The sequence below is a fragment of the Alosa alosa genome, chromosome 16 (assembly GCF_017589495.1).
Source record: "Alosa alosa isolate M-15738 ecotype Scorff River chromosome 16, AALO_Geno_1.1, whole genome shotgun sequence".
Taxonomy (NCBI): Eukaryota; Metazoa; Chordata; class Actinopteri; order Clupeiformes; family Clupeidae; genus Alosa; species Alosa alosa.
This window is the reverse complement of record NC_063204.1, coordinates 5,910,561-5,926,103: the sequence shown is the minus strand read 5'-3', so window position 1 is coordinate 5,926,103 and position 15,543 is coordinate 5,910,561. Positions and strand designations below refer to the sequence as shown.

General features: G+C 45.9%; 1 protein-coding gene across 3 annotated transcripts in view; it reads right to left on the bottom strand.

The window, feature by feature from the left end:
• col11a1a (collagen, type XI, alpha 1a) overlaps positions 1-15,543 on the bottom strand; it is an 83,961-nt gene that overhangs the window by 2,763 nt on the left and 65,655 nt on the right. For all 3 annotated transcript variants that reach the window (XM_048266017.1, XM_048266018.1, XM_048266019.1), the window contains 19 exons: positions 14,594-14,647; positions 14,384-14,437; positions 14,218-14,271; positions 13,570-13,623; positions 12,259-12,366; positions 11,686-11,739; positions 11,507-11,560; positions 10,442-10,495; positions 7,121-7,174; positions 5,837-5,944; positions 5,402-5,455; positions 4,966-5,019; positions 4,430-4,537; positions 2,672-2,725; positions 2,259-2,294; positions 2,019-2,072; positions 1,537-1,777; positions 923-1,035; positions 517-585 (listed from right to left, as the gene is read on the bottom strand). In XM_048266017.1, coding sequence (XP_048121974.1) covers positions 517-585; positions 923-1,035; positions 1,537-1,777; positions 2,019-2,072; positions 2,259-2,294; positions 2,672-2,725; positions 4,430-4,537; positions 4,966-5,019; positions 5,402-5,455; positions 5,837-5,944; positions 7,121-7,174; positions 10,442-10,495; positions 11,507-11,560; positions 11,686-11,739; positions 12,259-12,366; positions 13,570-13,623; positions 14,218-14,271; positions 14,384-14,437; positions 14,594-14,647 — 1,431 coding nt within the window. The remainder of the gene's footprint in view (positions 1-516; positions 586-922; positions 1,036-1,536; positions 1,778-2,018; positions 2,073-2,258; positions 2,295-2,671; positions 2,726-4,429; positions 4,538-4,965; positions 5,020-5,401; positions 5,456-5,836; positions 5,945-7,120; positions 7,175-10,441; positions 10,496-11,506; positions 11,561-11,685; positions 11,740-12,258; positions 12,367-13,569; positions 13,624-14,217; positions 14,272-14,383; positions 14,438-14,593; positions 14,648-15,543) is intronic.

Here is a 15,543-nt window from a genome sequence, read left to right as displayed (position 1 = left end):
ACTTTGGAGGGTCCTGCTGACCTCGGGTCAGTGTGTGCGAGCCTCTACCCGAGTGCGTGCTTGCCGTTAATGGCTATTTGTGTCTGGGTCGTCTGTGGGAGAGCTGCAGTGAGACAAATTGGAGACGCCTCCCGCTGCCTGGCACGGCCTTGCAGCGCCACTCTCGGCTTTTGAGATTTTGAGGCTGTCATTAAAGCAACACGATGGAAGAGTTGATATTTATGCCCCTCGGCATCAATATACAATGCCATTTAGCGCTAAGATGGTACCCAGTTCGTCAAATAAATGACTATATGGGTCATGATCCTGCCCGATCAACAATGCTACATAGTGCAATATCAAGCGTTCCCGGGTGTGCATTGGCAATGTCAGAGATTCTCTGTATCCTAAGTCAGTGTCATCAGAATGAGTTTGAAGGCGTTATTTCAAGGTAAAATAACACTGTGTTGCTTTAAGCAGGCGATGCGGTGACACAGAGGAGAGACAGATGGGGGGAGAGAAGGCTGTGGCACTTACGATTTTACCACGCTTGAATTCGCTGTACCAGGATCCAGGCACCTCCTTGGGCCAGGAAGATATCCTAACCTGTAGGCATCATGGAGGGCAGAGAGAAGAAGATTAGATCGTCTATACCACAGGTTTTGGGCAGAGCTGAATTACAGTCAATTCAGCTCAATACTGTGGTCTGAGAATCTATGTTAAACCAGCTGTTGTATTCACCATACAAAACAATGGTATGATTTTTTAATGACATTATGAAGTCAGCTACACATTTATCTGGAACATTTTCATTTAACATTTGAAACTTTGAATAGACATAGATGTATTCCATGCAGATTTATTTAATTTAAGATTGAAATCGCCCGGCAGATGCAACCCCACACATTCACTCCCTGTGGGGGGTGATGGAAATGGCACTCACTCCGTTCGACTTCTTATCTGGGTAGATGCAGGTCTCGCCTCCCGCCGTGAAGTTACAGTACACTTTGAAGGAGTCTCCGGAGCAACCCTGGTTTGGATCGATCCAGTACTCGCCTGAGGAGAACATCCATAAAACAAACTTAATAAACTGATCTGGGATCTGATAATGGAAACGGGGATCAACGTTCAAGACAGGGATTTATGTAACGACAGAAGTCAGGAGGTCTCTTCTCAGTGCATTATCATCTAACAAACATCTATCTTGCTGGTTTGTTCACAAACAACAGCACTAATGTTAACACTCGTAGGATAGTTTTTCTTTTTTAAAAGGTCAATGCGAGAAATGACATTTAGTAGGCTTCCGATTTGGCGTGGAGGTTTTTTCGCTCTGCTGCCTGTGAATATTAATCATAGCAACTGTCAACATTATTCAAACTCAGCACACACAGCAAACACTGGGAGTCCCGTCCAAAAACGCTCTCTGCATAGCCGCTAGGCTAATTAGCTCTGGTTCATTTGGATAGCGCTGACGAGGACAAGCTGGCCTGGACGCCAGCCCCCTCGCAATGCGCTTGGATAGGGGTGACGTTCTCACTCGCTCCCTCCCTTGCTTACCATCGGGGAACTCAGGGTGGCAGAGCTGCAGGTCCTTGCACGTCCTGGCCGGGTTGTTCTGTGTGCCCATGGGGTACTTCATGCGCTCGATGTCCTGCTTGAGGTTGTTGAGCGAGCCGAAGATGTCCTCCATGCCCTCGCCGTAGTCCATCATGGCCTCGTCGGCCTGGTAGTCGGCGGAGCGCTTGCTCTTCTTGGGCATGCGGATGGGCAGGGGCTGGATCACCTCACCAGGGGGACCCTGCAGAGCAGCAAGGGAGACACGAAGGGGTGTGAGAGGGGAGCTCACAAGAAATCAAATGTACATTTTCTTTTTCTTTATTGAGAGAGTTGCAAAGTATCGGGTAAACATATCGGGTCTTGGTTACTGGGAGACAGCAATATCCCATTTTGTTTACCTGCATTTAAAATGTCAGCATAAAATATGGTTCAGATTTATGAAATGTGAGAACAGCTAATGATTGAATGATTGCAGTACTCACAGGAGGTCCAGGAGGTCCAATTGTACCAGTGTCTCCCTTCTGACCAGCGGGGCCCTAAAGGATAACAGCAATGTGGTTAGATGTAAAACTGTGCTATAATGAATGTATTGAATTGCATTGCACTGACAGATATACTGGTGTTGATGTTATGAAGAGAATCCTTCCAAAATACACCCTCCTCCCCTTGAAGTGCCCCCTCTAAACATCATCATGTTAAACCAGAAGATCATTTGTACTCACAGAAGAACCCTTGGAACCCTTGGGACCTTGTGGACCCTGCAGAAGAGACACACATAATACAGTTTCATCAATATAACCAACATACTGTACTGTACATCGATATAACATACATGCATAATCCAACACACATCCTGTACTGTACATCAATATAACATACATTCATCAATACAACACACATACTGTAATGTACATTTCATAACATTTTCTCAGATATAATATTCTGATTTGTGCCAGTCATTACCAACCATACTGTATTTGTGCACGCAGCAAATTATCAAGAAATGATGATTTATCAAGACTGAAATGAATTCTCTAGTACTATCTTTCCTAATAGATACAGGACCTTGGTTGAACTGGATTAATCTTCCATACTACTTTCATATAAAGAAACTGATGGGTTTCGGGAGACTTACAGGCAGACCAGGAGGACCAGGAGGACCCAGAGGACCAGCACCACCACCGATACCCTGTGGAGAGACACATTAGACAGATCACATTAGATCAGCTGACCAGCAGCAGCAGCCCCTCTCTCAGGTCGGCCGTCTCACGGCTCCCATCAGGAGGTGCAGCTAAGCGGAGACAGGGAGAGCACATCACTCCCACAGCAGGGTGTCCTGCTACTGCCAGGCCTCCAGTGTGCAGGGGGTGGATGAGACATGGGCCTTTTCTCCAGGCCTCCAGTGTGCAGGGGGTGGATGAGACATGGGCCTTTTCTCCAGGCCTCCAGTGTGCAGGGGGTGGATGAGACATGGGCCTTTTCTCCAGGCCTCCAGTGTGCAGGGGGTGGATGAGACATGGGCCTTTTCTCCAGGCGGTGCTGCATAGTGCTCATTCTGTGGGCTGGGCAGGGTTGGCGTAATGGGGTATACTAGGGAAGCGTAAGACAATTGGATTCTCTGGCAGGAGCTGGCACACACTGCAGCCTGCCATTGGCTAACTGTTGCAGAAGTGTGTGTGTGTGTGTGTATGTGTGTGTTGGGGGGGGGGGGGGCATGGGGAGGAATTGTTGATGATGTTTATGGACATACACACTAAGACACACACACACACACACACACACACACACACACATGTACAACATACAAGCATTTATGCAACTGCTTTCAGGGGCTCAGTCAAACGATCTCTCTCACTTTATTTTCAATCTGCCTTCCTCTTCTGTCTCTCTCTCTCCATCACACATCACACACACATTCACACATACACCCACGGACACACACACACACACACACACACACACACACACAGACAGACACACACACACACACACACACACACACACACACACACACACACACACACACACACACACACACACACACACACAATGACATTTCATTAAGCATAATCTAAATGCATTTTTTCCTCCATTGCGGTTGCCTTGCTTCAAATCAGCGAGCAGAGGACCTCGGAGAGGCCACAGCCAGCTCTAATTGCATATTCACTCAATCTGTAATATTTGTTTAAAAATGGATGAGACCCCATTAATAGTGCCTCTTCATCCACGTCTAACCCTGAACCTCCCTTGGAGGGGTCCACATCGCCCCGCTTCTCCACAACAGCGCTAGTCATCTCTCACATCAGGTGAACACGATGCCAGGCAATGACGGTGGTGGGAGGGCTCGCTTGAGCCCCATGTGTGTGTATCTGCTTGATGAGAAGCTACAATGATTTTCATTCACTATCATGTCTGATTGGGAGCAAAACAGCAGAGCCATGAATGACTGCAATTGAGTGGAGTGAGCTTTTTAGTGGACGCCCATGATGCATTAGGGTGATTGTAGGAAGTAAGCAAGAATTTGTTTGCGTGCAGTTGCTCTGCTACTGAACCGTAGCCTTACATTTGATCTAAACCTGTGTGTGTGTGTATGTCTATGTGTGTGTGTCTGTGGCTGTGTGTGTGTGTGTGTGTGTGTGTGTGTGTGTGTGTGTGTGTGTGTGTGTATGTATGTATGAGATGAGTGTGTGTGTGTGTGTGTGTGTGTGTGTGAGAGAGAGAGAGAGAGAGAGAGAGAGAGAGAGAGAGAGAGGGAAGAGTGAGTGTGGCTGTCAGAGCCCAACACAGAGATAAAAAGATATGGATAGACAGAGATTGAAAAATAGACTGAGAGTCAGAGAGACATCTGTTCCACGATGCGGGTACAGAATGGCACTTGTGGTGTGGCACTTACGGAATCTCCCTTGTTGCCAGGGGTACCCTGTGGACCGGGTAGACCTCGGTCTCCCTTCTCTCCCTGCTCGCCGGGCGGGCCGATCAGACCAATCAGACCGGGATGACCCTGGTGGACACAGGCAAAAACACACACGAGGTGTCATTCAACACAGGTCCCTCTCTCGAATGCAGGGCAAATATCCACGAGGAACAGAGTCCATAAGCTTTTCTATTCCACACGGGACGAGTTACAATTAGTCGTGGCATTTCCTAACGCTAAAACAAATCTCCTCTCGAACCCCACTGCGGGGATCAATTCTCTGTGTACATTTCGGCAAATCCAAAAAGAGCGATGTGGATTTAAGCATTTCGATGGTGGAATTGCTCCAACAATTCTATTGACAGTGACTTTAATGAGAATAGCAGCATAATCGCAATGAATAATCAATGGGCCGTAGTTCCCAGAGATTAAATACTCCTTTCCAGGCTAATGGTCAAAGTTCTTTTTCTGAGTTTTAGGAGCCCACATAAACTGTGAAATTGAAATTCACTCACTTTCTCTCCCTTGGAGCCAGGATCTCCTTTCAGACCAGGAAGACCAGGGGGTCCCTATGAAAAAGAGAAATGGCATTTAGAAATCAATATTTCCACAACACACACACACACACACACACACACACACACACACACACACACACACACACAGAGACAGATAGAGAGAGAGAGAGGGGGGGGGGAGAAAGAGGGAGAGAATAATAAAAGCCAGACTCAGGCCAACACAGCCTCAGTATAGGTCCACAGAGATAGACAGAGAGAGAAGAGAGAGAGAGAGAAAGAGAGAGAGAGAGAAAGAGAGAGTGAGAGAGAGAGAGAGAAAAGAGTTCATAAGATATGGGGATGGAGAGAGTGATAGAGAAAGGAGATGTTGGAGAGAGAGAAAGCAAGCAGTAATAAAAAGGACCCAGACCAACACAGGCTCTTAGCCCCTCACCATAGGTCCTGGAGGGCCATCTTGTCCAGAGGAGCCAGGAAGTCCTTGTTCACCCTGCGAAAATTCATCCAATTACATGCGGCATTACTGCCTCCTGTACTGCTAAAGGCCTGCTATTGATTTCCTGCCCACTGCTTTATGATTAATAGCTGAAATACTCCAAAAATGTGTCTTCACATAAACAACGGTGAGATAGAAAAAAACACAACAATGGCACAGGCTTGTAGGAGTAATTGAATTTTCTGTAAGTATTCCGGCAGCCATGGTCTTGAGAGATGTGTACAGCCTGTGTGGCTGCAGGAGTGTGTATACGTGAAGAACTATACACACTAGGGATGTATGGATGTGTTTACATGTGTCAGTATAGATGGATACATTATATATATATTGAGTGGGTGTTCATGACTGTGTTGAGACCATGAGCAGGGTACTCACGACAGGGCCTGGGATTCCTCTGAGGCCTTCTGGGCCAGGCTTTCCAGGGGGACCCTGGGGGCCGACCGGGCCGGTCTTGCCCGCTGGGCCCTCTGCTCCAGCCTCACCCTGAAGACAGAGAGTGAACAAAGTTCATATTTATTGATGACATTGATATGATACTGCTGTATTGATGCAGATGATTTCAGGAAAGCTAAATGTCAGATGATTTGCTTAACAAAACTCCTACTGTGTTTTTTTTTTGTGTGTGTTTTGTGTGTGTGTGTGTGTGTGTGTGTGTGTGTGTGTCATCAAACACTGAAACGTTGATAGAGTTAGATAGCAGGAGCACACTTCTGTGACTGATCAGCTTGAAATCCCATTGGATATATAATGCTGCGCCTTACTCACAGAATCTTTTTGATTTAGATTAAAGATGCACACCAGAGGATACACGGTGGGAACAGAATGAGCTGCTCTTTTATTTGAATGCAGAAGTGAAACCATCTCATCTCATTTACTGTGTGTATTTCTCTGGGTAAGTTCAGTGTGCTTGTAGACCTACTTTATATCTTTCTGTCTTCTTCCCCACTGCTAGATGCTCACTACTGATAAGCTAGAGCAATGACCAGTGACAGAAGTGTGTGTTATCGAATATGTTTTCATGAGTTTGTCTGGACGTGTGTGTGTGAATGGATGCATATTGTTTTTTGTTGTGTGTTGCAAATGTGTTATTTTCTTATATTTATGAGTATTTGTGTTTATGTACAGAATGTGTGTGTGTGTGTGTGTGTGTGTTGTAATTATGTATGGGTTATCTTGAGTTTGTATGTGTGATTATTTTCTTGTGTGTGATTATGCATGTCTCTAGTGCATGCCCCTGTCTCTCTCTTTCTCTCTTTCTCCCCATCCCATTCAAATTCAAAACTCTTCATTGGCATGACAAAGCATTTGTATTGCCAATGTAGTCATGCAAAGCATGGTGGAAATAACAAACACAGTTTGCCTGTGTTGAGTATAGACTAAAGACTAAAACTATCTCTCTCTGTTGGTATGTGTGTGAGTGTGTGTGCACCCGTGTGTATGTGTGTGAGTGTCTGTGTGTGTGTGTGTGTGTGTGTGTGTGTGTGTGTGTGTGTGTGTGTGTGTGTGTGTGTGTGTGTGTGTGTGTGTGTGGCCTTGAATCCATAGTGTCAGTCCTGGGAGAGTTGCTGCTTTAATTCCTGCGGCGGTGCTTGCTCGCTGGCTCTTGCCGTTGCTGTGTGTGTGTTTGTGCGGCTGAATTGATCGGCTGCGTTTGCCTACCTTGGCGCCCTTCTCTCCTTGCCTGCCCTCTGCTCCAGCAGCTCCTGGTGGTCCCTGGAGAGATGAGATGAGAGAGAGAGAGAGAGAGAGAGAGAGAGAGAGAGAGAGAGAGATGAGAGAGAGAGAGAGGGGAGAGCTTCAGTATTGCTCCTGTGTAGAATGACAATTAAAAAAGCGAATGAAAAAGCAAAGGGGCAAGGAAAGCGAGGGATAGAGAAGTACGCCCTTTGGGTTTGACTGATATGTTTTGACGGGCAGGAGGTACGATAGACGGAGCAGAAGAACGCCGATAATGACACCATGTCACACTAATGAACTCATCCAGTTGGACACATTTATTTTTAAATTATTATTGTTCAAATGGCGAAGCTGCTTGAGATGATTTTAAAAATGTTAGCGAGTGCTGCCTCGTCCATTTTATATTCTCAAATCCAACTTGATGATATTTAAGACATGTTAAATAAAACATGACATGCCACATCGTCACACTAGGTTGCATTGAAGGGCTTTGTACTGAGCTTGTTGTGGACGTGTAGGCTTAGTGAGATCTTTCAGTTTTATGGTGAGTCCATGTCCAGACACTTTTAGCGGGACACAGGCAGACCGAAGGCCAGACCTTCAGGCCATTGTTCACACAGACACAGTCGGAAGACAGACCGACTCATTTGCGCCAGCAGGCTACTAGGTCTTGAGTGAAGGGCTCTCATTCGTATGCACATGAGAGCAAGTGCACTGAGAGCACTCCTAGCCACACACATCAAACTAGCACTCGGCTGCTCGATAACCTCCTGCCCAGCCAATTATTTCTCTCCAACCCCTAATTGACTTCTTTCCATCTTTCCTGCATTCGTTCTTTCTTCCTCTCTGTTTTCATCTTTGTTCATGCCTTTCTTTTCTTTGTTTCTTTCTTTCCTTCAACAAACATCTCCAACATCTCTCTTTCTCTCTTTGTTTCTTTCTTTCCTTCTCCTAGTGTATGTCTTTTTCAATTTCTTTTTCATTTCTTCTCAGGCCTTTTGTCTTGTTCCTTCTTGCACTCTCTCTGTTCTCGTTCTTTCAGTGTTTTTGCTCAACTCTATCCAGGGACTCTCCGAGCGGTCTCCTTCAGATATCGAAAGGAATGCCTGCGATGCCTCCTCATCAAAGCTTCACCCGAAGTCTTCAGGATGAGAGACACCTCCTTAGTTTGCGAGCATATGCCGCAACATCAGCCCAATATGTATTGACAGCATGCCCTCTCTCTCTCCTCAACATCACCGCGGAGAGACACGCAAGCTTTTTTGATACTCACACTTTTTTTGACGTGCCCCGCGAAAAGATAAGATTCTACTCTGAAGACATGACAAGTCGCCACGTTACGGCTAGACTGACAATGATGTCTTTCACACTGTGGGACAACAACAGGGTGTCCCTGCATCGTTTTTTTTGTTCTTTGTGAGAATGAGACTGCTCCCTCCACGATGCTACAGAGAGAGACAGAGAGAGAAAGAGAGAGAGAGATTGTTTCCCAACTGAATTTCTTTCCTTTATTGTCAATGGGAGAAATGGTGTCGGAAGTGTAAATGACACTAGCTCAGCTCATTTCCAGTGTGATTTCGAGTGTGAAGAGAGGCCTTGCAGCGCTGGCTGGAATATTTGAGTCAGTGTCACAAAGACTGTGTGGAGAAACTCTTAAATAACAAAATAGTTCTCAGGATGCTTTAAGGATGCAGACACTGCCTTGGGAGGGATGGAGAGAGCGTGGGGGGGGGGGGGGGGGTGATAGCGAGAGGGGGAGAGTGAGGGAGTTTTAACTTCATTTGATATGACTACTGGCAAAACGCTGACACAGCGAAAACACCTAGCATTTTACACAAAACAACGGCAGTGTGGCCATTACAAATTCCGAGGAGCAAATGGCAAGGGGCCTGCAGAAATCAGACGCTGCTTTATTCTCCTGTTCTTTCTATTTTTTTCTCTCCTTGAAGTAAATACTGTTGCTGATGAAGAAGCACTTTCCCTGGAATAATCCCTTTGCCATTAGAAACTGCTCTATATCTGCTTGAACGCTGCACCGGGTTTTTTTTTTCTTCATGATTTGCTCCCTTCGTTCAGCACGAGCTCATAAATAGCAATCTGCTTTGAAGCTAATGTTTTCCATCACATTCAGTAGTGAGAGTGAGAAACCAACACCAGTTTAGTCTAACAGCACACAGAACACATATGAATAGCTCAGTATATTCATGACGTTGGCCACTCTGCCATTCTGCAGACCTGACTAAGTTTGATTGGGGAACTACTCCAGGCACAGCCATGCATTAAGTTTTAGAAATGTAACTGATTTAAAGCTTGCTTCATTTTAAAAAGTAAATAAACACAGCATGATATTTTTTATATTATAATGAAACTGGACTACAGATAAGAAATACATACACAATCCACTTTGTAATTTGTAGTAGGTGTATTGAAGAATGCAACAGAGCATTCATCTTGGAATTCCTATTCACTTGGGGAGAACACATTCATTTGGGAAATAGCTCTCTTTGCAGCGTATCCAGGCGCGCATCAAATAAGGATGGCCGCGCCAACAACAAAGAGAAACGCTATTGTTATTCATAAACCTCACCTCTGCCGAAGAGCCCTTTGGGCAGCTATCTCAAATCAAACAAACGACAACTTTCTCTCACCTCTCTCTGTCTCTATATATTTCTCTTTATCCCTCTCTCTCCTCCCACTCCTCTTTTTTCACACATTTCCATTTCTGTCACTCAGTCTGCACTGATCAATATGGTGTCAAGAGTGATATCTGTGTCTGACTCCGAGGGAGCCCCAGCGCCACAGGAACGGGGAAATGAGTTTTCAGGCAGAGAGCGACGCCTCTTCGTCAATTTAACGCCTTTTCAATTTCACACCTAAAAGAATAAATACCAGACATCAGTTTCTCAACAGGGCCTGCGAGATGTCTTCATTTCTGTTTTCTTTTTTTTTCTTTTTTTGTGGCTCGATGACCAGCTGGATCTCAGATGAGAGCTACTTTCGCCTACTTAATGAGGGGGCTTAGGGTTTACGACTCCATGGATGGAATGGCTTTCTAGTATGGTCTGGTATGATAGATCCTGTCCCCTATGGTTTTCTCTGATGAGGATGGAAATGTTAAGTTTAGGTAGACAAGTGTGCATGTGTGTGCTTTGAAGCCTATGAGGCCTAGACACGATGCCTTCTTTTGACTACAAGGTATCATACATACTTTGTGTTATCCATACGCTTTCCATCTTGGGTGGTGGACAGTGATGATGTTTTAGAGGACGATGAAGATAACGATGATGCAAAATATACACTTACTCTTTTTCCGGGAGGTCCTGGTGGGCCAGATTCTCCAGAGGGGCCAGGGGGACCCTAAAGCGCAGAGGACACACAAAGGCAGATAATGTGAGTGGACGGTAGAAGTTACCAGAAGACAAACAACAGGCCAACTAAACTAAACTCCATCTCCGCAAAACTTAAATGGAGGAGAGTTCGATCTTTGAAGCTTTATTTGTCATGACAGCGATTAATACATCATTTCCTTCACTGTTGCTTATGGAAAATTAGCTCTAGATGAAGAATCGGGCAAAATCAACAGAAGGAGCTGATTAAAAAGTCAAACTTGACTGGGCGGCATCAGAAACTCTGCTCTAAAGGCCTTTTACTGCCACTGCCGCTGCTGTGGCTTCTCTATGCCAGTCTCATCTCATTATCTAGGAGTTAATTGAAAGCAATCAAAACAAATTTGGGCTTTGCATATTGCAAATGTTTGAAGAACGCCCAGAGACAGTACAGACAAAATAAGGGAACAGACAGAAATTTGCAAAGCTGCTCGGGTGTGTCATATAAAAATCATCTACCGTTAATCAGTAAATAAAAGTCGGCAGTTTTCCCCTTCAAAGTTGGGGTTTTATTTAGAAAGCTAAACCACATTCGTGACACTTCAATTTAAATGGTGGATAGGAAGCAACTCAAGCCTCTCTATTATTTCCCCTCCTGCTCAATAAGCAGTGAGATAACACAACAAACACAGAAAGCTGAGAGTGCAAGGGACACACAACAGTTTTCCTTATCTCGATGCTTGCATGAAATGTAAAGTTAAAGAAGCTGTTCTTGGATAGTTATATTGTTAGTATTACATTTAGAATGTTTGATGATATAAACGTAATCTTTTTACTCTGTAAACAGTACAAATACAGTCCCTCCACTGTGTGGTAGATGAACATTCCCAGAGTCTGAAACAAATCAAATGAACCTGTGGGAATGTGAGTAGCTGCTCAGAATACTGCGTAGTAGTGCCTACTAAAAGCGTACATTAGTGGACCTTAAAAAGAACGCACGGCAGCATTAGCAATGTTTGCGTTTGGGTTTGTGTGTACTCACAGCTTGACCGGGTTCTCCATCATCTCCCTTCTCTCCTGGTCCTCCATCCGTACCCTGAAAACCAGGAAAAAGAAATACTATGAGTTGAATGTGTATCTTAGCCTCACCGTATCCACAGCAGCTAGTTTAAACATGCTAAATGAGTGACGCAAGAGTCGGCACACATCTTTTGTACTTACAGCAACGCCAGGCTCACCAGGAGGACCGGGGTCTCCGGGGAAGCCAACAGGTCCCTAGCAACAAGCAAAGAAGAAGGTAAAACTCATAACACCCAGCTCTTACAAGGAAACGTCTCAGTAGAAATGTTCTCTGAATAAATTCATGGTCGCTAAAAACTGGTGCGGAGAGCAAAAGCCCCAGTGCTGCAGTGAGCATTACCATAATAAAGGGGCCTTTCAGCATCCCATCTGACAGAGCCTTGGTGACTCCGTTAGAGCATGATGCTCACTGATGCTCTGCTGCTCCGATTTGTGTATGATTTATTACAGTGCATTGTTATTGTGCTTCAGCTACTACTGTACATGGAGCTATTACCAGTACACTGTACCAATTAGCCTAGACCCTTTCAAGAGAGTTCCATTATCAGCATCCTAGTTGGCCCCACAAGGCTTCTGTTTTAACATTCCATATGTTATCTTAATGCAGAGGAAGTAGATTGGGAACCAAATAGAACGTTCAAGCATTGTTTTTGTTTTTATTGTTGAAAGGGTCTATAGGTATGTGTGGCAAATAGCCAGTGCTGGTTCACTCACAGGGTTACCCTTGGGGCCATCATCTCCAGGGGGTCCCTTGGCGCCGGGAGGTCCAGCAGCACCTGGGGGTCCGGCCTCTCCCTTCTCTCCTCGCTCGCCTTTAGGACCCTGAGGGAGGCAAAGGAACGTGCATGCTCAGTCAGCAGAACTAAAAGGGTAATGGGGTGTTATGGCTTTTCCACCCAGCAGTCACAATAACTGATCCCAGGTCAGGTGGCAACAGTGTCCGATTGCGGTGACGTATGTTCGGGGAAGGGAGCGATAGCGATAACGATGACGACTCTCCTGAGTCAGGGGTCTGCTTTGCCGATGGCCTTTTCTTTACGGACCCACTTCCAGTCAAGTCCACCCATCAGATTTTCTGATGAAACCGGCATTCTCTGTCTAGTATGATCTCTTAAAAATGACAGAGATGACTACTATTTACCTCACTGACACGATGCTTTAATTACTAATGGAAGGGTGCTCTGGAGATATAGAACCTGTCGACATTGATCAGCCCTGCCTTCGATCTGTTGTGTCTCCCTGAGAGCTTTGATGTTTGGGAGGCAGACAACTCGTCAATGTGAGATGACAGGCCACCACTAAGTCTCTAAAGTCCAGATAACAGGAACAACTAAGTGCCCACCCAAACATCTACAAATCTTAGTTAAGCAAGGGGATAGTGGACTGATTAGTGGTAGATTAGTAGCTCATATTCTCTTTTAAACTCTTTGGCCTGTGTAATCCTTTGCCTCTAACAAGCAGGAATTCGCCTGCTAAAGTATTCAAGTATTCTAAGTGGAGTCCTGTTGATTGCGTCGGTTGTCTTAGTGACACAACAGTCCATGGGGGTTGCCAGTAATGATCTTTGGAGGGTCTGGTAATTGATTTAATTTGGCTGCCATTTAAGGGCATCGGCAATTTGGAGGTGGCGTTAGGAGAGAGGGCTATGATGGGGCATCATCATGGGCAGATGGGAGAACTCAGGGAGAGAGAGGCTTTTAGCTGGATGTCTCAATCAATTTTTTACAAACACAGAAAAACACATGGCCAGACTCTCTCTCCCACGCACACATACATGTACACATGCACATACTGAGTGGGGAATATCATATATTAAAATAAATACTAACGACATACATACGTCAATCTCCCAGAACATGGAAATGTCTCACAAAGACACACACCGGAACACAGAGAATAGGTGCTGAAACACCCCCACACAAGCAGCAGATAGGGGAGAAGACACACACCGGAACACAGAGAATGGGTGCTGAAACACCCCCACACAAGCAGGGGGTAGGGTAGTAGGGGAGAAGACAAACTTACTCCAGTTCCAGGCTCTCCAGCAGGTCCAGGATTGCCAGCCTCTCCTTGCTCTCCCTGCCGAGCGTCACACACACACACACACACACACACACACACAAACAAACACACACACACGCACACACGCAAACACACACGCACACACACACACACAAACACACACGCACACACACACACACACACACAGCACAGGTTAGAACTGTCATTCCTGTCACACAGTCTGTAAAAACATTAGCCGGACTCAAATCATGATTAATGCGGCCATAAACATGGGCTTTATTAGCCTGTGTGTGCTTGCATACTGAGGTGAGCCCGTGACAGCGTTATGGGCTGACAGTTTTGCTATGCTGGCCGGTCTGGATGTGGTAGGGATGGCCTTCCATGTTTCATATTCTCAGGCCATTTTGCCAGCCAGGCGCTGCATTAAATATTGATAGCATTGGGACAGAGGCCAAACGGCCGTAAAAATGGACAGGGGGTAGGTGTTGGAGCTGTTGTAAAAGGGACATTAATGGTGTCTGGGTACTAATTCAGACAAAATGGCTGGCTCCCCCAAAATGGAATGCGCCAGGAGAGGGGTGGGGGAGAGATTGGGGAGCTGAGTTGTTGTGAGTTGGTGCCCAACGAGGAGGCAGGGGCACAGGCTCTTACCTTTTCTCCCACAGGACCCATGCCACCAACACCGCCAGGAGGACCTTGGGCACCCTGCCAGTGAGGAAAACAAGGCAACGGTCAGGATATCACAAGTTATCACTTTTGTCTTATGAAAATCAGGTTTGTGTGCAAGACAAAATATACAGATGGAGGATTCACTTACATCAGCACCACTTGGACCTTGAGGACCTCTGGGACCAGGGGGTCCGGGAGGACCCTGTTTAGAGAGAGGGAGAGGAGGGAGGCGAGCATGTCAGAACGATCTCTACAATAATGGTCTACAACTGCTTCCGAATGATGCATGCATTTTGCTTTGTTTCTCTCCAGCACAGCTGGGTCCTCCTAATGACACATGCGGGATCAGATGACTCACCATTGGACCCACGTCTCCGTTCTCTCCCTTCTCGCCTGGTGGTCCAGGAAGACCCTGAAAGGAAACAGAGAAAAAGCATTTACCGGCCGCTCTCCTGTCGTCAGAGTAATGTGCTGGAGTGGATGGAACTGAGTGTGGTCCCATTATAAAGTGTAGAGGGAATTAAAGGAGAGCGTTCATGGGTGATAAGTAAAAGGACGTCACAGAGTGAACAAACTGTACACACGCAGGCATCTGCAGCAGTCAAGCTATAATTCCACTAATAACTTTAGAAGATGCAGAGTCACATTAGAGAGATATCATTTACATATAAGGATGCTGCAGCTTAAAACACACAGTGAGCTCCTTCCCTTCCAACAGAGCAGAACTATATAAAGATCCTCAATTTATGCAATAAATAAAATGAAGGAATAATAATAGAGTTGCTTGCCATGACGTAGATAGGTCATTAATGCATTAGTTTGAAAGGCACTGATTTACATCCTGTCCATGGGCACAGTATGGCTCTCAGAAGATGCACAGGGTGGGTTCAACATTTATCTATCAAATGGTTCCTTTTGTTCGACGTGGCAGGGAGGTTAATGGCAAATAGAAAAAGAAAATGGATTTTGATGCAGCCACTGAAGGACAGTAGGCTTGCCTGCACCTCCATTTCTCCAGATGGGGGGGAAGGCAGAGACCAAAAAATGCCCACGGAAAATGGAGGGAACAGTTAGAGGGAAAAAAAGGCCATCAGCGTTGCTAGATGATTTTCCTGCCAGAGATACAGCAGCCCAAAGGAGGCACGCTGTTCCTCCTCCCTCCTCCTCCTCTGGGCCCATTGGGGTCATTACAGAGGGGGCATTCTCCCCTCATCTCCCCACTGCTGAGCGCCATTGCTGGGGATTGAGAGGGGAAGAGGAGTGGAGAGAGTGGATTGTTCGTTCCGGGCCATTCCGGGGGCCCACCCT